Below are 21,936 nucleotides of genomic sequence, written 5' to 3' on the forward strand. Positions count from 1 at the left end.
ATATTACCTCACTCACCTTGTTGCTCTATTATCCTGGGACCAACATGGCTACAACACTGCAAACATTAATACATTATCAGAAAAATTCAAATCACAGTTTGAAGATACTGAACCATGAAACGTATACAAAAATTTCCCCTAAATCTGTCAGATGAGCATTCCTCTAGGTGATGCTTCTGTCATCTTTGCTTACCATAGTAGACATCTGAACATGAATATGGAGGGCATATAGATTTAGAAAAATGGGCAGGTTGTAAAATGAATTGACTATCAGCTGTGACTACACGGATTCATACTGACATTCCATCCTAAAAACATCATGGCTATATGTAGTCATTTCCCCCAACATTCTCAAACAGCTGGAAGATTTCTCTTAAATACCATATTTTGTTTATGTAAAATCAGTTCTTTGCTGATCTTTCAATTCTTTTATATTACAAATTTACCTATATTTCTACAAATTAAAGTCTCTCAATCTCTGTTTTAAATCTTGGAGATACATTATAAAGTCCATCAGAACTATACTGAGTCAGCATCTAGAGAGGCATACAACCTTGTTCAGATGAGACATGCTATTAATTTCATTACACTGGACATATTGCCCATGGATAATTTTACTATAGTTCACACTATATTTTACCCTTTCCAAACTGCACAGGAAAGAATTACAACAAAAAACTGTGTAATCCTACAAAGTCACCTAGAACTTTAAAGGCATACAATAGAAGGGAAATCTGATGCAACCTGTGGATGAGGAGTGAGAATGGAATGTTTAATTATTCTGAATCACACAGCCTGGTGGAAAATACTTGCTTCCGTGAAAATAAAGAGAGGTTTTGATGGAAAGTGCAATTTCCAGTGAACTCCTTGGCGTCCATAAATTGTTCGTTTCTAAAAACAATGTTGCAGGTAAGTACAGTACGTGCTTCAAAACATTTTACAATAATAAAGAGCACACACTCTTCAGGGCAGGGACTGTGTCATCCTATGTGCTTGTACAGTACTCTGTGGTCCTGATCCTGATTGGGAATTTTGGGTGATACTGTAATACAAATAATAATCTATATTGTGCTTTACATGTTCAAAGCACTTCACACAACCAACTGTCACTCATTCTCAGAACACCCCTGTGAAGGAAGTGCATAAGTAGTCTTCATTTTAGACAGTACAAATTGAGACAGAAGGTGAAATGACTTGGCCAAACCTATACAGTGAGTAGGTGGCAGAGACAGGACCTTCCAACTCCCAATCCAGTGCTCAGTCCTCTGGAAAAAATGTTATGGATGATATGACAGTTAATAAATGAGGTTCTTAATTCTATCTGTGGTCACTCGGTGTACAGTAAGTCTACTTTTACCTCATATTATTGGATTCTACTCTAAAGAAGTTGGCCTAATGCCAAGTATCAAATATTAGCCAAAGGCTTTCACAGAGGTCCAGATCCTCAAATATTTAGGCACCTAAGTCCCCCATAGTGCCTAAATACCTTTGAGGATCTGGGCCATATTTACGGCAAATGAAGTACTGTGCTGTCTAGCTATACAGTGGTTTGGAGAGACCAGTGGCACCAGAACTATGCCAGGAAATTGATTTGTACTGTCCAGTTAAGCAGATTTTTTAAAAATTGGATCCTGATTTTCTGTCTTGTGCAGCTGTGGCTATAGTGTTGCGATATACAGACAATAATCACAGTAACGATGATGTGTTAGCAGTGTAGGCTCCAGCGCCTTAGGAGATTTATAGTTCTGCTTAGTGTGAACCAAGGCAGCAGGAGTGACTGTGGGATACTCTCCTGTGGACAGATGAAAGTGTTTATCACCTATGTCCTGACTCCCCTGCACCAGCTGAGGGAGAGAGCCTGGTACAGCAGTGATCACGCTGGTGATACTGGGAGTCACTCAGTCAGGAAGAGGGGCTCCAGGCCGTAACAGCAGCCACGAGACCCAGCCTCCCTACTATGCCCCGCTTTCCCTGGCAGATCCCGCACCCCACCGCACCCAGGACCCCTCGGAGCCCCAGCCCCTCGCACACCGGAGCCCCTGCTACGTCTGCTCCTAGTCCCCGCGAGTCCCCCTGGAACGCCCGCCAGCCGCTCGCGCAGGCCGGGGCGCTGCACTGCAGTCCCGCAGGAGGCGGCCGGGCTGGGGTCAGGCGGCTCCTCCTCCCGCCGGCGGCCGGGTCACGTGTAGCGGGCGGAGCCGGCTCTCCCGGGGCAGAGCTCCAGACCAGCCCCGGCGGGGTGAGCCCTGCTGCCGCCTTCCTTCTCCCTATGGGCCGGGCGGCCGCGGCCGGGAAGTGTTGCAGGGGAGCGCCTGGCGCAGCCGCCGCTGTCCATGTTGGAGGGAGCCGGCACCGAGAAGGAGCCCCTGCTGCCTGCCCGGACAGCGGGCCGCGGCCACCCGCACAGGGGAACCTTCGGGGCCGGCGACTGCCCCGATCCCGCGGCCTCCTGCACCGTCGAGGACGGTGAGTGGCGCCCGGGGAGCCTCGGGCATGGTGCCACGGGCTGGTGCCTCGCAGAGGGGTCCCGCTGGGGCAGGGAGATTATGGGGCGTTCCCGGCGTACCCAGGGACTGGGCTCTGTAAAGTGGCACCTGTATAAGCGCCTGCCCCTCTAGGGGAGTCCATAGTAGGTAGCAGATTTCAGAGTAGCAGCCGTGTTAGTCTGTATTCGCAAAAAGAAAAGGAGGACTTGTGGCACCTTAGAGACTAACCAATTTATTTGAGCATAAGCTTTCGTATTTTCCACTGAATGCATCCGATGAAGTGAGCTGTAGCTCACGAAAGCTTATGCTCAAATAAATTGGTTAGTCTCTAAGGTGCCACAAGTCCTCCTTTTCTTTTTGCATAGTAGGTAGGTTTTGCCCCATAGAGCAAAGGCACTGCTGCCCGTGTGTGTGTGGGGGAGCTAGAGCATCTAGAGCATGGTGCTTAAAAGACCCCTTAGATCAGCGATCTCAGTGCCCGGGGGTATTGCCTATGAAAAACCCATAGAACATGGACTTCGGCGCCTGCTGGGCGGTGCTTATAGCATATGGACTAGTGCCTGCAGGACCTCGGCCTTGGTGACACTAGGGTGGGTGGCAGCTGCAGAGCAAAGATTCAGGGCCAATAGAGTGATGCCAGTAATCATTCTAGACTGAGGGTTGTCTGCAGGGGGAAACTGATGAAGTAGTTGATGGTGGAATAAAGTGCACTGGAGTATCTCCCCATCTGGACAGTCTGTTCTGGAATAAAGATGATTTGATTCTGGAACAGTTTGCTGTGCTTTGGAAGTTCACTGTTTATTCCAGAATAAAGTGATTGTTTATTCCTAAATAGGATGTCCACACAGGGAGCTATTCCAAATTAGTTGTCCTGGAATAAGATAGTTCTGTCAATTTCCCAGTGTAGACAAGCCCTGGTGTATCAGGTTTAATGCCCATAGACTGATAGTGTATATACATAGCTGGCATGTGGATTTCAATTTGATTTGTCACATTGCATTACTTACCTTCACTATGCCACTGATTTATTTACTTACTTGTTTTGGATGAGTCTAGCTGACTGGGGATAATGAGTGAACAAAAACAAGAAGACTTGAGGTTTAATGTGTTTTCAATCGTCCACTCCTGCATCATGCTGTTTTCTTTCAGATTTATTTTATGTTAAGGGCTAAATTCTCCCCCCCCCGCCCACTTACAAGAGATGTAGATGTCTTAAGTGGGCGCTTAAGACGTCTTTATGTTGAAGGGAAGGTGTCATGGAAAATTGTATAAACTAAACTTCACACTGTCTTTAGGCTGGGATTTTCAAAGGAGCCAAAGGGAGGGAGGTGCTTATTTCCTATTTGAAATTCAACAAGAGTTGGGTGGCTAACTCTACAACTCTTATTAAATTTCAGTAGGAATCGAGCACCTAACTCCCTTAGGCTTCTTTTGAAAATCCCAGCCTTAAATTGCAAGGCACTTTACATAATTGTTTCTAAGAGCCCAATTTTGTGTTGAACTTAGTAGCACTCTTAAACTGAATGCCACTTACTCATCATTGTGTGACTTAGATCTTAGACCTCAGTCCATCCCGTGCTTTGCTGTCCATTGGGTTACCCACATTTGCCATTCTTGCCTGTCAACTGCCCTTCTCTCCAAATCTTCCCAATTCATGTTGAGGTGCTTGATGTCATTCAGAACTGTTCATTTCCATGTTATTCATGATCTTCCTCTCTTTCTTCTTGCGTTTGCTGACATCCATTCAAGGACGGTATTTGGTAAGCGTTCTCTTTCGATTCTCGGCACATGTCCCAGCCACTGATGTCTTCTTTTTTAGATTATTTGTGAGAGGGTGCCTTGTCTAGTCATTTTTCTGACTTCTTCCATTGTGTGACTACTCGTGTTAAACACTGCTCACTATAAGGGTAGAATAATTGGGCCCAGTCATATCTATGCTCTGGGCGCTATAGCTGTGTAGCTACAGCTATGGCTCTGTAGCGCCGTCGTGTAGATGCTTCCTACATCAACGGAAGGGGTTTTTTTGGTCACTGTAGGTAATCCATCTCTCTGAATGGCTGTAACTAGGCTGATGGAAGAATTCTTCCATTGACCTAGCTGTGCCTACACTGGATGTTATGTTGGCATAGCTACGGTGCTATGGGGTGTGATTTTTTTCACACCCCGGAGCGCTGTAGCTATGTCTACCTAATTTTGAGTGTAGACTAGGCCTTTGAGTAGCGCATTCTTGGTAGTGCATAAATCACACACAAATTATCTTTACTAGAACTGCAAACACATTTATTTTAATATAAAACCTAAGGGTGGGATTTTTCCAAAGTGCTCAGCATTGCCTTAACACTACTCTTACTGAAATCCGTGGGAGCAGAATTAAGTCAGTGCAGGGTGCTTTTAAAAATCCCATCCTAACTGTTCCTCCCTCTTTCCCCAGTTCCTGACAGTATTCCTGTAATCAACTTTGGCATTATTATTCTGTGGTCACACAAATGGGGAATCTAAGATTTAAAAAGATAAGACTACTAAAGGCCTTTTCTGCGGTTTGAAAGCAGCCTCTGTTTTTTTGTAAAGCAATTTAATCTCTGTTGCATTTGTCTTCATGGTTGATGTCAGTGTCTGTTTAAAAAAGATGTGGTTGTTACACACAAATATGCGGTGACATTTTTAAATTGTTTGCTAACGTCTTAGGAAATTGAATGCTATTCAAATCAGTCATCTGGGAATTCAATTCAGTGGTGCATATTGCTTAGTGATGCGTTATGCTTTTGAACCAGGGATGTGGGCAAAGCTATACTACCTATGGGATCAATTTTTTTCTCATAACGTCCCAGTCAGCCTCCTTGACTGCTATGTCCTGCAGGGATAGTTTGGAGGTGCTGGTACTGAACTTGTCGGCTATAGGAACGTCAGGGGAGATGGCATCTTCTCTTTTAAAATTCAGGCTCTCTAGAACCTGTTACTTGCATGTATTATGTGTGCCTCTGAGCCCCGTCATCATTTGCTCTCTGAGGGAGAGACTTCTCCTCCTCCCCCCCCACAGGCATAGACTTTCTGATTCCCTTTACTGGATTAATTACTGGGCAATCAAAGATTCCTTGATACCAAAGGCATAAAGTCAGAATAAAGGTGGAAGTGCTCATTCTTGACTCTTGCTGTATATGTAACTTACTACAGACTTTGTTAATTAATTTTGGATTGATAATTTCATAATGGGCTTAAATTGCAGCAAGGGAGATTTAGGTTAGACATTAGGAAAAACCTCCTAACTGTCAAGGTATTTAAACACAAGAACAAATCACCTAGAATGGTTGTGGAATCTCTGTTATTGGAGGTTTTTAAGAACAAACCCTGACAAGCATTTGTCTAACCTGTCTAGAATATACTTAGTCCTGCCTTGGTGAAGGGTTCTGGTCTAGATGACCTATCAAGGTCTCTTGCAGTCCTACATTGCCATGATAATATAACGGTTATGTAGTGATGCTTTATTTTACTTCATTACTTGCTGTCAGTTTTTCCCTTGTTTTGGATCCTGCCCTGGTGGATGTAGTAATAAAAGCTGCGGGTAGATATAAAAAGAGAGGACCCAGTCCTTCTCCCCTTTCAATCTGTGGCACCATTCCATTGAGTTCAGTGGGATCAAGGTCAGGCCTAGAATTTTGAAGCTATATATCTTTTTAAAAAATGTAAATCTGGATAACAGACTGAAGGTGTGTTGGATTATAGATGCTACCAAAAAGGAATTTGGCTGAGACTCTATTAAATAGGAATTGTTCTGATTTTCTGTATCTCTGATTTTTGCTGACTGGAAATGCAGCCCTTTGTGCCTGTAATAACAACTGGGTAAGAGTCAGTCACTTAGAAATCATTCCAACAGGATTTATTTCACTTTTCCTTTTCTCTGATTAACCTCTCTATGAGCCCTTGCACTGGAGGGGATGTTTTTGTCAGCAAAGCAGTAGGCTTCTGGGAATCAAATACTCAAATCCTGACAAAGAAATCCTGACACTGAGTGCTATGTAAGTTACTCAGAGCTTAATGTCTACATGGGGCAACTTACTGGCATGATACAATTATCAACATAATTTAGCAACATCAAGTAAACTGAAAAAAGGCCACTATTACTCTGAATAAGAGTGTCCAAATGGGGAATTATAACTATCGCAATAAAGCTATGCCAGTATGTTCTGTGTTTTTACAGTGCCTAGCACAATAGGGTCTTGGCCCAGGACTTGGGCTTCCAGAGACTGGTAATAAAAATAATTAACAATAGTAATGCCAGTAAATTTCCCTTTGTAGAGAAGCCTTCGATGTGTGGATGTGTGTGTCTTTTGAATAGACTTTGCAAATAGAAATCCTGTCTGCTTGCATAGACATTAAAGTTCTTTTTGAAAGAGGGGTTATCCTTGTGTTCTTGGCCATAATGTCCTCTCCCATTCCCCATACTGTTGTGGGGGGAATGGGAGTGTTCAGCTGATGGTGACCATCATTGCCAACACATGGCTGATTTTCTGTGTATAGTTTGTGGTAGATGTTGGTGTCCGTCCTTTGTTGTGAAAGGTGCAGAGTAAATGTAAGCATCTTATTGTTATACCACATGTGTGGGGGAGTATGTAACATTAATAGGGACTGAGATTATTCCTACAGTGTAAGTGAGGGTTCAAATAGCAAGTGTATTATAAACAATTTATCTCCCAGATTTTTTTTTTAAAGCCCTGACTACCTATTTTTTATGGTTTCCTGCAGACTCTTAACTATGTAAGATATGGGAGGTAATTATCCTGCTCTACTCAGCAGCTGGTGAGGCCTCTGCTAGAGTACTGTGCCCAATTCTAGGTGCTTCACTTTAGGAAAGATGAGGACAAATTGGAGAGTCCAGAGGAGAGCAACAAAAATGATAAAAGGTTTAGAAAACCTGACCTAGGTGGAAAGGTTAAAAAAATTGGGTATGTTTGTCTTAAGAAAAGAAGACTGACTGGGGGGACCTGATAAGTCTTCAGATACATTGAGTGTTACAAGGAGGATGGGGATCAGTTGTTCCCCATGTCCACTAAAGGTTGGACAAGAAGAACTGTAATGGGCTTAATCTGCAGCAAGGGAGATTTAAGTTAGGAAAAACTTTCCAACTATAAGGGTAGTTAAGTGCCAACAGAGGTTGTGGAATCCCCATCAGAACAGATTAGATAAACAGTTGTCAAGGATGGTGTAGGTATATTTGGTCCTGCCTCAGCTTAAGGGGCGGACTTAAATGATGTCCCTTCCAGCCCTACATATCTCTGATTTTTATACTTCATTTTGAGCAATATTGTTCATTTTGGCCCCAGGGTTACCAATGGTCCACACAAATTTTATGCCCCCTCGTTGAAAATGTTTACATCAGAAATAATGAAAAGGTTATAAAAAGAGCTATTTACTCTAAAGAACTGTCTAAAGACTGACAAAGCATTTTAAATTTCCTGAATTAATAATTTTTTTGTATACCTCATGTTGCCACACTGCCACACATTGCATTCCACATTTAGGCCTTGTTAAGTTGAAAGGCATGGTTCTTTGCAGGAGATAGGGGATTGTAGGGACACCATTCGGACAAATTTTTTTCCAAATTTAAGTTTTGGAAACCTTTCTATTGGCCTTTGGTTTTGTAAAAGTTTATTTTTATATGACATCTTTTGACATTTTGGTGGAGAAAGGTTGCTCTTTTCCCGCCCTCTCTTCCTGAAACAAATGACCTGTGAATCTTGTAACCCAACCACTTCATTTTAGAAACAAGCTACAGGAGGACCTGAAAGTGAAATTGATTATATATAGACTAGTCTGTGTTTACGCTGGGTTTACTCACAGATTCTGCAGTGAAGTGTGAAAAGAAAAGTAGATTTCTTTATTTCATATTCACTCAGTTAAGGTAGTGTCTATAAGATAGGAAAGGAAGCTTCATCTCTTCATAATCCACATTCAAAAACACGATAAAATTTGACCACGGTAAGCAAGTTGGTGTGCTTAGACCTCTGCATATTGTGCTGACTTTTATTATCTGATTTTTGTGTGCTCCCCTTTCCGTTGTTGTCTCTTGTCTTATACCTATATTGTAAACTCTTTGTGGCACAGATTATCTTTTTGTTTTGTGTTTTGTACAGCACCTAACACACTGGGGTCTTGGACCGTGATGGGGATGCCTAGTTGCTACCATAAATAATAATTAATAATTGGTGTGGCAGGCATTGCCCAGGTAACATAAATGACCACCGTTTCTTTTAACCTCACAGCTGCTGGAGCTGCCCATGATCTTTACATAAATCAAGCTGTAGTATTTATTGAAGATGCAATACAGGTAAATAGAATTTGTTTCTTTCTTTCTGTGCCTACAGTGCTGCGTATTTGTTACATGTTAAAATTAAGGCTACGATTTAGTCATGGAGGTCGTGGAAGTCACAGTTCTTAGGCTAGCTCTTATTTTCAGAATCTGTTTATTCCACATTTACTATACTTAGGGTATTTTGAACAAACTTCGATTGAAGGAACGCTAAATAAGTGAGGGTAATAATTATACTTGGTGAGAGTTTAATGAATAGAGCAGGAGACTACTGTCAGAACTCCTGAACTTTATTTCCTGCTCAGTTATTGGCTAATTGCATGGGTTTAGGCAAGGTAATTAGCCTCTCTGTGCCTCAATTAACTGACCTATATATGGCAGTAATGATGCCTACCTCCTATAGGTGCTGAGGTATAATTTATGAGAGTAACATGTCTTGAGGTTCTTGGATGAAGAGGTCTTTATAAAAGCAATTTCTTTCCCCTGTCATTTTTTTCTTCACATGTGTGCAAGCTAAGGGGTAGTCATTGGTGGACTTCACTTTACATGAACAGTAATTTTTCTTTTTTAGTTGCCTCTATGTCTTAGTATAAAGCTGAAAGTGTCTCAAATTAGGTTTTAAATAGCTTTTTCTCCCTCTTTGAGGCAGCAACCAAATGCAGTGTCTGAATTACTTTTCTATGCTTTGTCTCCTGCTTCCAGTATCGTTCCATAAACCACCGAGTGGACTCCAAATCGCTGTGGCTTTATCGATGGTACTATTCAAAAATTTGCCAGTGGTGAGAACTTGGTATTCTGCTCTTTTTGTCTCTCTCATTTAGCAGTGGGTTTTGAAATGACTTCTTGTCTTTGTTTTTTGTTAGTTTGAGTAGCTAATATAATACTTGTTGTTTTATTCCCAAACAAACTTTTTCAGCAAATCAAAATGAAGAATAAATGTGCAAGTGATGAGAGTGGACAGTAAGAAGTATTGTAAACTCTTACTCCTGCAGATAGCTCTATAGAATTCCGTGGGGCTAGTCACATGAGTAAAGACTGTTTGCAGGAATTAAGGGTTTGCAGGATCATACACTACAGTTATTCAAATTTGTATTTGTTATTAGCATTTAATTAAGCAGCAGCAACTGTGTGTCTTCTAGCTCATCTGTTTTCCAGTGGGTGCTATTAAAAGTGCAACATTTTCCAAGCTGTGGTATTTGGTTTGAGGCCAGCCTTTTTATTGTAAATGCAGACAAAAGTCCTGTACTGCTTAGGGGTGTGATATAGTGCTTTCAGATGGTGTCCACTATATGCATTAAGCTTAATACCATTATGAAATTTGATATCCTTCTGATCTCATTTAATTTTGTGATCGGTGTCTGCTCCCTTTAATTCCTGTCTTTATGTTCCCCACCCTTCCAGGGTTTTGAGTCTCACCATTACTCTAATCCTGGCTCTGGCTTTCATTGAAACCCCTTCTTCGCTCACGATCACGTCGGATGTACGATATCGCGGCACAGCCTGGGAGCCTCCTTGTGGCCTGACTGAAAGTATAGAGCTGCTTTGTTTCCTCGTCTTTATAGCTGACGTCTCTGGGAAGGTGAGCAAAGTCGTGGTCTGTACAGTATGTAAGAAGTATGTGTACTTGCTCAGCATATTTATGGTAGACACAGTCAAAGTGATCTGTCTGTCCCTCCTTTATATTTTGGGAGATGGTGTGATTTGAAAGGATATTGAGGTTTGCAGGTTTTGAATTTGTGGTGTTTGATTATATCTTAAATTTTGGAAAAAATGCAACTTCACATTGATGTATAAAAACAATGCAAAAACACTTCAAAATTAGGGAGATATTAGTCATGCATTTCCAAGAAATACGACCATATTTCCTTAAATTCAGACAGCTGTTCACTGACAGTAAATAAATTGATAATTGTGTTGCTAAGGGCCAGATCTGGCTGACCTTATTTGGCCAGGTATTCTTGCTATTTTTGTTAGTGTTGTAGAATTGGGCCCTAAATGATCCAGTTTGCTCAGATTCAGACTAATTTCTGCAGTTTGAACCCTTAAGTGCTTCCTATTTTTGAAGGATCAGCATTTTGATCACTACACAGATATTTACTGTGTGTGTGTGTGTATATGTGTGTGTGTGTGTGTATATATATATATATATATATATATATATATATATATATATATATATGGTTTACTCAAAGAGGTGAGGAGCACCTGCAACTTCTGTTGACTCTTACTTAGCTCCGCTAGTAGAAGAATTCTAGGATTCAGTGTAAGGTGTTTTTGCCACATTCCGTGGGAAATATTTGCAAACAAAGACTGAGGCTTTGTCTACACTGTCAAGTTTCTATGCAGTAAAGCAGATTTCTGTGCAGTAAAGCAGTAACTCCCGTGGTGTACACACTGCCAAGCCACTGAGTGAGCAGAAACTGCGCAGTTGCAGTGCTCTAAACAAACCACCCCGATGAGAGGTGTACAGTTTTCTGCGCCGGAGATACAGCACCACGGTGCCAGTGTAGACACCCTGGTCAATTACAGTGCTGTGATTGGCCTTCGGGAAGTGTCCCACAATGCCTGTTCTCGCCTCTCTGGCCATCGGTTTGAACTCTACTGCTCTGCCGTCAGGTGACCAACCGTCATCCCCACCTCATAAATTCCTTGGGAATTTTGAAAGTCCCCTTCCTGTTTGCTCAGTGATGCGTGCAGTGGTCTCAGTGCATCTTTCCAGGTGAGCAAGCCTGCTCCATGCACCAGGCGATCCCCCGCTTGGAGCAATGCCAAGCTGCTGGACCTCATCAACATTTGGGGAGAGGAGGCTGTTCAGTCCCAGCTGCACCCCAGCCGTAGGAATTATGATACCTACTGACAGATTTCATGGTGCATGGCAGAAAGGGGTCATGACTGGGATACACTGCAGTGCAGGGTCAAAGTGAAGGAGCTGCGGAACGCCTACCACAAGGCGCGGGAGGCAAGTTGCCACTCCGGTGCTGCGCCCATGAGCTGCCGGTTCTACAAAGAGCTGGACGCAGTACTTGGTGGCAATCCCACCTCCACTGCGAAGGCCACTGTGCATACTTCGGTGGCTCGCCTGCCAGTCGAGAGTGGACCGAACCAGGAGGAGGAAATCTTGGACAAGGATGTGGAGGGATGGGGACCCAGAGGCAGAGGATGACTTGGAGGTCAGAGATGCATGCAGCCCAGAGCTTTTCTCTACCCCTCAGGAGGCTAGGCAGTCACAGCTGTCGGATCTTGGCAAAGCGCAAACAGGAGAGGAGGCCCCTGGTAAGTGGCTTTGATTTTGGGAATCGCTGAAGCGAGTTGTGGGGGCAGGAGGGTTGCAGAAAGCAGGCTTGTGTCTGTATGATGCGCGTACCACTACATGCCTAATCTGTATGGTGGAACAGGGTGTTGATTGACTCCCTCACTTCCTGGGAATCTGCCTCAGAGATCTCCATGAAACTCTCATGGAGATACTGGGCAATCCGCTGCTGCAGGTTCTTTGGCAGAGCTGCTTTGTTTCTTGCCCCATTAAGGGTAACTTTCCTGCACCACTCTGCTGTCACTGGCGGCCTGGGGGGACACCATTGCTGCACACAGGCGAGCTGCATAAGGGTCAGGGCGGAAGCCGCAGTCTTGGAGAAGACCCTCCCGTGATTCTCTGCTCACCAAGTTATTCCCTAAACTATAAAGGCAAGAAGAGTGCGACATTGATCTCGCAACGCATAGCAGTTACGACACGAGATTGCTTGTGGCATTCACGGAGGTGCTGACCACAGTGGAATGCTGCTTTTGGGCTTGGAAAATAAGCACTGAGTGGTGGGATCACATCGTCATGCACGTCTGGGATGATGAGCAGTGGCTGCAGAACTTTCGGATGAGGAAAGCCACATTCATGGGCCTGTGTGATGAGCTCACCCCAGCCCTGTGGCGCAAGGACATGAAAATAAGAGCTCCCCTGTCGTTGGAGAAGCGCATGGCGATTGCACTGTGGAAACTGGCTACTCCAGACTGCTACCGATTGGTCGCTAACCAGTTCGGAGTGGAAAAGTCGACCGTTGGACTCATGTTGATGGAAGTGTGCAGGGCCATTAATCGCATCCTGCTCCAAAAAACCATGACTCTGGGCAACGTGCATGACATTGTGGATGGCTTACAAATGGGCTTCCCTAACTGCAGAGGGGCGATAGATGGCACGCATATTCCAGTTCTGGCACCTAGCCAGACCACCTAGCCACTGAGTACATTAATCATAAAGGGTATTTCTCAGTGGTTCTCCAGGTGCTTGTAGATCACCGTGGGTGTTTCATGGACATTAACTCAGGCTGGTCCTGAAAGGTGCGCAATGCACGGATCTTTTGGAACACTGACCTGTTCAGGAAGCTGCAAGCAGGAACTTTCTTTCTGGTCCAGAAGATCACCCTAGGGGAAGTCAAAATGCCCATTGTGATCCTGGGAGACCCTGCCTACCCCTTAATGCTGTGGCTTATGAAGCCATGCATGGGGCACCTTGACAGCAGCAAGGAGTGGTTCAACAGGCTGAGCAAGTGCAGAATGGGTGTTGAGTGTGCTTTTGGCTGTTTAAAGGCCCGCTGGTGCTGCCTCTATGGGAAGCTGGACCTGGCCGATGACAATATTCCTATGCTTATAGCTGCATCCTGTACGCTCCATAATATTTGTGAAGGGAAGGGTGAAAGTTTCACTCAGGGCTGGACCGCTGAGGTTCAGTACCTGGAGGCTGAATTTGAACATCCAGAGACCAGAGCTATTAGAGGGGTGCAGTGTGGGGCCATAAGGATCAGGGATGCCTTGAGGCAGCAATCTGAAGCTGAAAGCCACTAATATTTGTTGCTGTGCTCGGGAATGCAGTGCTTGTAATGCTAGGAGACGATTGTGATTGGTGTAGATGATGCACTTTGAAGGTGTAAGAAAATTGCCTGTTGCTTTGCAGGGCTCTGTTTGCTTTCAATTAATGTAATAAAGATTACTTTCAAACCAAAAGAATTATTTTATTAAAAAAACAATAGCCAGAGGAGAGAGAAACAAAAACACACATCAGCACTGAGGGGGAAGGGAGGGTCCCAGCAGTAGGTGGGGTCCCGGGATGGTTAAAGATTTTTGCATGTCCAGGTATCATATCCAGCCTCTCCTTTGGAGTACAGTGCAGCGGGTACTGTACTTCAGCAGGGCTAAACTGCAGAGGGACGGGTGTTGAGTGCAGTGGGTACTGGGAGTCCGCAAGGCTGGACTGTGACGGGGCAGGAGTTGAATGCAGCGAGTACAGACTGGAGCCAGGAGGTTGATAAGAGGTGTATTGGCAGTGTCTAGGGGGTGCATGGGAAAGAGTTTTGCAACAACGGCTGCTGGGGAGGGCGGGTGCGGAGCTGCTCAGTTTGCAGTGCTAGTAGCGCCTGGAGCATGTCTGCTTGGCGCTCCATAATGTGTAAGAGCTGCTCTGTGGCTTCGTTCTGGCGTGCCGCGTTCTCCTTTCTGTCCCTCTTCTCTCTGTCCTGCCCTCCTTCAATTCTTGTTTTTCGGCTTTAGAGTGCCTCATGACATCATGCAGCAAGTCCTCCTTAGTTCTTCATGGCCACTTCTAATTCTGCGCAGCCATTCAGCTGGCGATAACAGTGGGAGGCTGGGCTCCCCAGGTCATATCTGTGAAGCCAAAATGCAACATTTTACAGAAGCAGTATTATTTACAACACACAGACCACTGATTTAAAACACGGCCACTATTCACAAACCTGTCACTAACTGGCTGACCCCAGGCAAGCACACATGAGCCACAAGACTTCCAAAATGGAGAGTTGCCGTAGGGGCAGGGGAAATCAGTGTTCCAGGACCATACTGTACGTGGGGCATGTGGCTCTTGGGGAGAGCCAGCACTGGGGGGGGGGGGGGGGGGGGGGCCTTATAATCATTCCTGTCCCCACATTTTCCACAGGCTGTGTTCATTATGGAAGATATCTCACTACTGTTAGTGAGAGTGAGCAGCATATTGATAAACAGTGTGCGATCCATTCCTGCAGACCGAAGAGGCAGAGCGTGCAGTACACAAACTGTTGAAAGAATGTGTCAAATGCGGACGGAAGCACAGGGATTGCTGGGATGTGAAGCAATGCATCACGGGGCATTGGGACAGGACCCAGGATGCCCTGCGACCCCTCCGCCTTCCCAGAACTCTTAGTGGCAGAAGAGGAAGAGATGCTCTGTGGGATAGCTGCCCAGAGTGCACCGCCCCGAATACTGCTGCAAGCATCGCAAGTGTGAACTTGCTATTGTGCAGACAACTGACAGCGTGAACACACAACAGCAGTTTCCCTTCAGTGCTCTCTGAGCGGCGCTGTAACTCTGCCAGTGTAGACATACCCTTAAAAATAACACATCTTTGACAGTGTATTTGGATCAGTTTCCTTTTCAGTTTAGTCCCTACTCAACTTGTTATGGTTTAACAGATGTTTAAATTTTGTTTGCCTTCCAGAGTTATTTAATTGGTTGGGAAGAATTTCGGAAAACGAAATGGCTGCTGGCTTATATCCTGACGCTGGTGGTTTCCATTATCGACTGGACTGTGTCACTGAGCTTTTCTTGTACAGAGGTAAGAACAGTTGTTACCTCCATCCCTCCCCAAACTATCAGCGGGCTTGTGGCAGGGAGGGAATTACTGCAGGGAAGGCAGTTAGGAGGGCCTGGACTGTGTGGTGCCTAAAAATTTCAGTGCAGGGTGGGGAGTCTTGCTTTTATTGTCTTGTGTTTGCTGCTGGAGTGAGCATAATGAGACATTAGGAAACACCTGCTGTAGCAAAGCTAGTCTTTAGGGACTCTTAATTTGAGTTTCTCAATAAAGGATGTAATGCTTTCTGTAAAATTAAATAAAGCTTTGCCAATATAAGTAGTCTTTGTGATAATTTGAATGGAATAGAAAAGAATCTGGCCATTAGCAGAAATTTCATTTTGCAGGAGGGAGAGGACAGAATTTTCCATTGGATTTAACTGTGTAGGATTTACGGAGGGTAGCTGCCCATGGCCAACCCTCCATTTCAAAATGTCGAGATAAATATAGTGCCAAATCTTGCGTTTTCAGAGGGAGTTGCAGTAATTTTAACCATGTGACTTTACAAGAGCAATATGATCAAAAATCTTGTGATATGCTTCTAAACACACATATCCTAATGATAGTAACCTAGCTTTTCACTCATCTTCCTCCACTGTGCAACAGCTCCCCTGGCTGTAAGTCACTCGCACTGAATCATCATCAATCAGTGATTACAAAATATTCAAATGTACAGGAAGAGACTGAGGTTGGAGTTTTGCATTTTGTGTTAATGCAGATTCCTGTGCCAAAGCCATTGTCAAACATCACTCACCCACTCCCAGCAAAGCATGTAAACCTTGCTTCAGGTCATTTGCAGGAGTAGCCAGGGGTTGAATGCAGTTGGCACTGTTAGTGTTAAACTGTTAGCCTCACAATTTTGTAATGCATATTTTAGTGACTAGGATACTGGTGCAGTGGCAAAGAAAGAATTTTTAATGTTGAATGGACATAACAGCTGAACTTACATATACAGCAGAACACTCCTGCTTCCCCAGCTGGCTTCTTTTTTTATATTTTACCTGAGAGACAAGGTGGGTGAAGTAATATCTTCTATTGGACCAATTTGTCTTCATGAAAGAGATAAGCTTTTGAGCTACACAGAGCTCTTCTTCAGGTCTGGGAAAGGTAATCAGAATGTCACAGCTAAATACAAGATGGAACAGATTGTTTAGCATAAATAGTTTACCCATATTGTAAGAGACCAAGGTGAAGTGCCAGTTAGCTGCAATCATAGGGCTAAAAAAGAGGGGATTAGTGGGTTACAGATTGTTATAGTAAACTATAAATCCAATGTGTTTATTAAGTTTGTGATTTCTAGTGTCTAGCAAAGTTATGAATGAAAGCTCTTCTTTTGAAGACGTTGTGCAAGTTTACTATGAGGATTGAGAGGTCAGATATGGAGTAATCGTTCTGTGAAGAGTGTTCACCCGTGGGTGATAGTGTTTTTTGTCCTTTATCATTTTTTGTGTGTGAGTTCTATATCTGACTCATCAAACCCCATCTTCAGAGGAAACTTGCACAACACTTTCAAAAGACAAGCTTGGGAGCTTAAATTCATAACTTTGCTAGACACTAGAAATTAATTTTCCCCCTACTGTTACTCAACCTTCTTGTCAACTGTTTGAAATGGGCCATCCTGATTATCACTACAAAAAGTTTTTTTTTCCTCTTGCTGATAATAGCTCACCTTAATTGATTACTCTCATTAGAGTTGGTATGGCAACCCCCATTTTTTCATGTTCTCTGTATATATATCTTCCTACTGTATTTTCCACTGCATGCATCTGATGAAGTGGGCTTTAGCACACAAAAGCTTAGGCTCAAATAAATTTGTTAGTCTCTAAGCTGCCACAAGTACTCCTCGTTCTTTTAATGGACTTAATAAAGACACTGGAATTATGGCTTATTACAACAATCTGTAACCCACTAACAGCCCCCCCGCCCCCTCCTGTGACAAGAGGGGTGTTGACGGGTTACTTCATCTTGAATGGACCCTTGAAATACGTGTTAACTACTTATGCTAAACAATCTGTTCCACCTTGTATTTAGCTGTGGCACTCAGGCTTTGTATACACTGGCAAGTGAGAGACAAAACTTTTGTCGTTCAGAGGTGTTTAAAAAAAAACCCACCACCACCACCACCACCCCGAAAGACAAAAGTTGATGACAAGCGCTGGTGTGAACAACGCTTTGTCGGCAGGAGAGCGCTTTCCTACTGACAAACAGCAGCTACCCTGCGCGTCTTTTAGTGGCACAGCTATGTTGCTAAAATCTGTGTAGTGTAGACATAGCCTTGGAGTACGTTTCCCAGACCTGAAGAAGAGCTCTGTGTGTCTCACCAACAGAAGTTGGTCCAATAAAAGATATTACCTCATCCACCTTGTCTTGCTAATATCCTGGTACCAATGCTGCATACTTTTGAAGCAGGTTTAAATACAATAATAATAACAACAAAAAAAGCATCAGACCAAAACCCTGGTTGAGGGAATGAGGTAAATGGGTGTTTTGTTGCTGCATCAAGTTAATGCAAGTTAGCCTCTATATTGGCTAGCAACTGCTTCTGAATCCAGACCATTGTTAATATTTAGGCCTGGTCTGTACATAGTTTTTGTACATTTTGTGATTTTTCTACTGAAAGAGTTAAATCTGCACGGTAGTGCTCTATCGTATTATAACCTATTCTTCTCCTTTTATGGGAATGAGCTATACTGGGATAAGCTCCTTTATACCAATATAGCTGCATCCAATCTTCGGTGGTGGTGGGCTTGTACTACTTTCACTATATAGGTATAGTTAAAATGGTATAGTTTTTGTGTATAGAAAAGCTTTCTGGGAAAACCCGATGCACCCTAATGTGCAAATCCTGGACCCAACTGTCTGTAAACTAAAGAAAACCGTGTGTGTCTAAAATGGTACGTTTACCTCCATCCCTCATCCTTGTAGTGATCCTGATGATTTTTCAGTGGCCTAAGGAGTCCTTCAGCAAAATCAGAGAAGTAAAGACTTTATATTTCTAATCTAAAAAAGGTCTGAAGGGGAGAGGGGAAGCGGAAGTAAAAGATAAATACAGCATGAAAAGTTACTGTGTTCATATATAATAAAAAAAAAAAATCAAATGACAAAACTATTTTCCCTTTTGAGGATCACTTTAAAAAAATTAAAGAATTTGTTTAAAAAAATATTTACATAAAGGCTGATTTAAAAAAAAAACACTAGATTTTTGTAAGTTGCTTTCCCCTGTGTGCAATACAAGTTGCCTTTTGCTTGCAGAATAAAGCTTTGCAAAATCATATACTTGGTAAGGGTTTGACAACTAATGGTTAGAACAAGGGACTGAGTCAAGAATCCAGGGTAATGGCATGCTCAGCCTCTGATTCACTCTGTGTCCTGGAGCAGGTTATGTATTAGCTGCTTTGAAAATTCCACCCTTAACCTTTGTGAGCCTCAGTTTACCTGGCTGTAAAATGAAACAAATGATCAATAGGTGCCTTGCAAGATGATGGAAGACTAATTCATGAGTGTTTGTAAAACACACTGAGATCCTTGTGTACAAGGGGCTTTAGAAGTACAAAGTATTCTAATTGCCTTCAGTTATTGTCTGAACTTTGGACTGGGTTTAGCTGTTGCATAATAATTCCTTTTATGAAGTGTCATCATTTCTGGAAACCCATCTTTTTCTTCATCTTTTCTGACAAAAATGGCTAAAAAATTAGTGGTGTCTGCTGTGTGAAACTTCGTAGGGCTCAATACCAAATCCACTATTTTATTTTCACAGACTGTGAGAATAAGACGAATTCTCCGGCCCTTCTTTCTCCTTCAGAACTCCTCTATGATGAAAAAGACATTAAAATGCATCAACAGCACTCTGCCAGAAATGGCAAGGTAGGTAACAGCACAGTAATTTCCCTCAGATCTGTTGCAGCCTTGTACCTGAACATGCCTTTTAGGTAGTCTCATTATTCTGGGAGTGTGGAGTCTGGACAGGTTCTATGTTGAGAGAGACCAGCTAGGTAAATGATTAGCCACTGAGCGGATGAAAGAAAATCCCTTACAGGAGCGGGCTGTGGCCTACCTATAGCTGGGAAAATTATCTATGCAGTAACTTAAATGTTACCCTAGTGGTGAGGTGAGCTAATTCTGTTCTGTATAGTTTCTCATACTGCGCTCATCAACTTAGTATTTGAGTGCCTTCCAGTAGTGCATTAAGTTATGTGACTAGGGGTTGGTCTACACTACAGAGTTAGGTCGACCTAACTCTGTAGGTGTCTACACTACAACGTTGCTCCCGCTGATTTAAGTCACCCACTACACCGACCTAATAGCTCTACCTCCGCGAGGGGCGTAGTGCTTAGGTTGATGTAGTTAGGGTGACGCAGTGTCTGTGTAGACACTGTGTTACTTACTTTGCGTGTTGGCTATCAGCCCCGCACATGGCTTACAGCTGGAGCCCCCCTACCCCAGGGTTAACAGTCCCAGCTGTCAGCCCTGCATGGGGGTCATAGTTGGAACCTTTACCCTGGCAAGGGTGTGTGTGTGCTCCAGCTTTCAGTGCCCCACAGTGCCCCACACAGTTAAGTCGATGGAAGCGCTCCTGGTGAGGACATGCACCACCAACAGAGGGGGTGTAGAGTGGACATGAACCATTGCAGTAATTACTGCAGTTGCTGTACGTCGACCCATCTTAGGTCGCCTTAATTTTGTAGTGTAGACAAGGCCTAAATCTGCAACTGTCATGTGTTGTTTGTTTTCTCTTCCTCTTCCTGGGGGAGAGGCATGAGCAATGGAGTGTTTTGTTTTGGTAGGCTTTTAGGGTTCGTTAGGTTGGTTGCTTGTTTTAAATATGCATGTTACTATGCTTCCCATCACAATGGCCAAAGGTTCTCAAAGTTTCACTTCCTTTCTGAGAGCTTGAGGCCTGGTGATTGTGTTTCTTATCCTGAGAGTTGTGGGTATGATCACTTCTCAGTATCAGATCACTTGTCTATTTTAAGTCTTGCCAGCAAGCATGTGGTGCCTATAAAACAAGTAGCAGTAGTGATGATTTGTGCAAGTGAACGTGTTTGTCTCTCACATTTTTATATAATACTTGGTACTCATACAGATCTTTTTATATTGAAAGTACTATTGTGCCTGGGGTCCTAATGGGGAGCCAGCTGTGGTCACTCAATTAGAGGGAAATGGAAAGAATGGGACAGACAATCCCCATAAAGCTGGTGGCTATTCCAATACTTAGATTTACCAAGCCAGCATAAAACAGCTTCTTTATTACCTTATGGGTTACTCAGAAGTCCAGACAACACAGTTCCCTTAAAGTGATCCAGCCTCTGGTCTCCATCCAGGTACCCACGTCAAATATGATGAAAATTTCTGTAAATCTTATTTCATCATATAAAAGAAAAGGTTCTACCAATCCCAAAGTACCGGACACATTACCTCCTAGGTTAATGAATGTTTCAGATCTTACCCAAATACACGCTACAGCCAATTCTTATTAACTAAACTAAAATTTACTAAAAAACAAAAGAGAGAGAGTATGGTTAAAAGATCAGTATACATACAGACATGAGTTCAACTCATTGAGGTTCAGATTCACAGCAGGGATGGTGAGCTTTGTAGTTGCAAAGAGTTCCTTTAGAATTCAGTTCATAGGTCATAGTCCAATGTCCAAATCTCATATTCAGGGCATACCAGCATAACTGGGACCTCAATCTTGCAACTTAAACTTCCCCCGAAGAAGCTTATGCAGATCTGAGATGACAGAATCAGGACCCAAGGATCTTTTATACAATTTCATGTCCTCTTTGACAAGTTGGGAGTTCTTCGGGGAACAAAAGGTAATTAGGATGACTTTGAAGGAGGTCCATCACCAGTACTTAGCTATATGAATTAACATAAGGCCATTTGCTTGTTCCTCCACCATTCACAGTACTTTTCAAAGAGAGATGAATACCGAGATATCCCATGTTTACAATTCATTTAAATGATATCAGAATACATCATAGACAGGGACTGTTGATTACATTGTTGACCCTAACTGATACATATGTAAATACACAAAAACACAAACATTATCTCCCCACGTGTCTTTTGAGGGTTATTTATTTTGCAGGATGTTTAACCCTTTCTAGCCATGCGTCACAACTATATACATTAATCCTCATAACCCCCTTGCATTAGGGGAATCAGACATCAACTGGTTAAGTGACTTGTCCAGGACCCCTGAGAGAATCTGTTTCAGAGCTGTGAGTAGAACATAGGGAATTCTTGGGTCCCAATTATGAACTCAAACCATTAGGCTACCTTCTCCTTTGATACATTTATTGCAGGGTGCTTTACTTCAGTATTTTCATTCTTGGGGGAGCGTTAGCAGTACAGATATTGATTCGTATGTTCTTATTAGAAGCCTTTAACTAGAAATCAAAGTAAGGGGTGCAATCACACAGCATGATGCTTTTTTAAAGAGACTTGTTCCTGCACATGCATGTGTATGGTATATAGACTTTGCTATATCCCGTCACATCTCTTTGATTCAGACAGGGCATATTAATCTTAGAATCAAA

At 43.2% G+C, this 21,936-nt stretch overlaps 1 protein-coding gene across 7 annotated transcripts in view; it reads left to right on the forward strand.

Moving 5' to 3' along the window:
• The first annotated feature begins 1,842 nt into the window (after positions 1-1,842).
• The window catches only part of TPCN2 (two pore segment channel 2), a 54,477-nt gene continuing 34,383 nt past the window's right edge, over positions 1,843-21,936 (forward strand). For 2 of the 7 annotated variants that reach the window (XM_037899980.2, XM_043548608.1), the window contains exons 1-6: positions 2,203-2,466; positions 8,744-8,808; positions 9,493-9,569; positions 10,192-10,369; positions 15,263-15,379; positions 19,152-19,258. In XM_037899980.2, the coding sequence (XP_037755908.1) occupies positions 2,334-2,466; positions 8,744-8,808; positions 9,493-9,569; positions 10,192-10,369; positions 15,263-15,379; positions 19,152-19,258 (677 nt within the window). In that variant the 5' untranslated portion in view covers positions 2,203-2,333. Of the gene's footprint in view, positions 2,467-8,743; positions 8,809-9,492; positions 9,581-10,191; positions 10,370-15,262; positions 15,380-19,151; positions 19,259-21,936 lie in introns of those variants that run through there. The other 5 variants (XM_037899983.2, XM_043548609.1, XM_037899979.2 and 2 more) reach the window with 4 other exon arrangements.

This window comes from Chelonia mydas, chromosome 6 (assembly GCF_015237465.2).
Source record: "Chelonia mydas isolate rCheMyd1 chromosome 6, rCheMyd1.pri.v2, whole genome shotgun sequence".
Taxonomy (NCBI): domain Eukaryota; kingdom Metazoa; phylum Chordata; order Testudines; family Cheloniidae; genus Chelonia; species Chelonia mydas.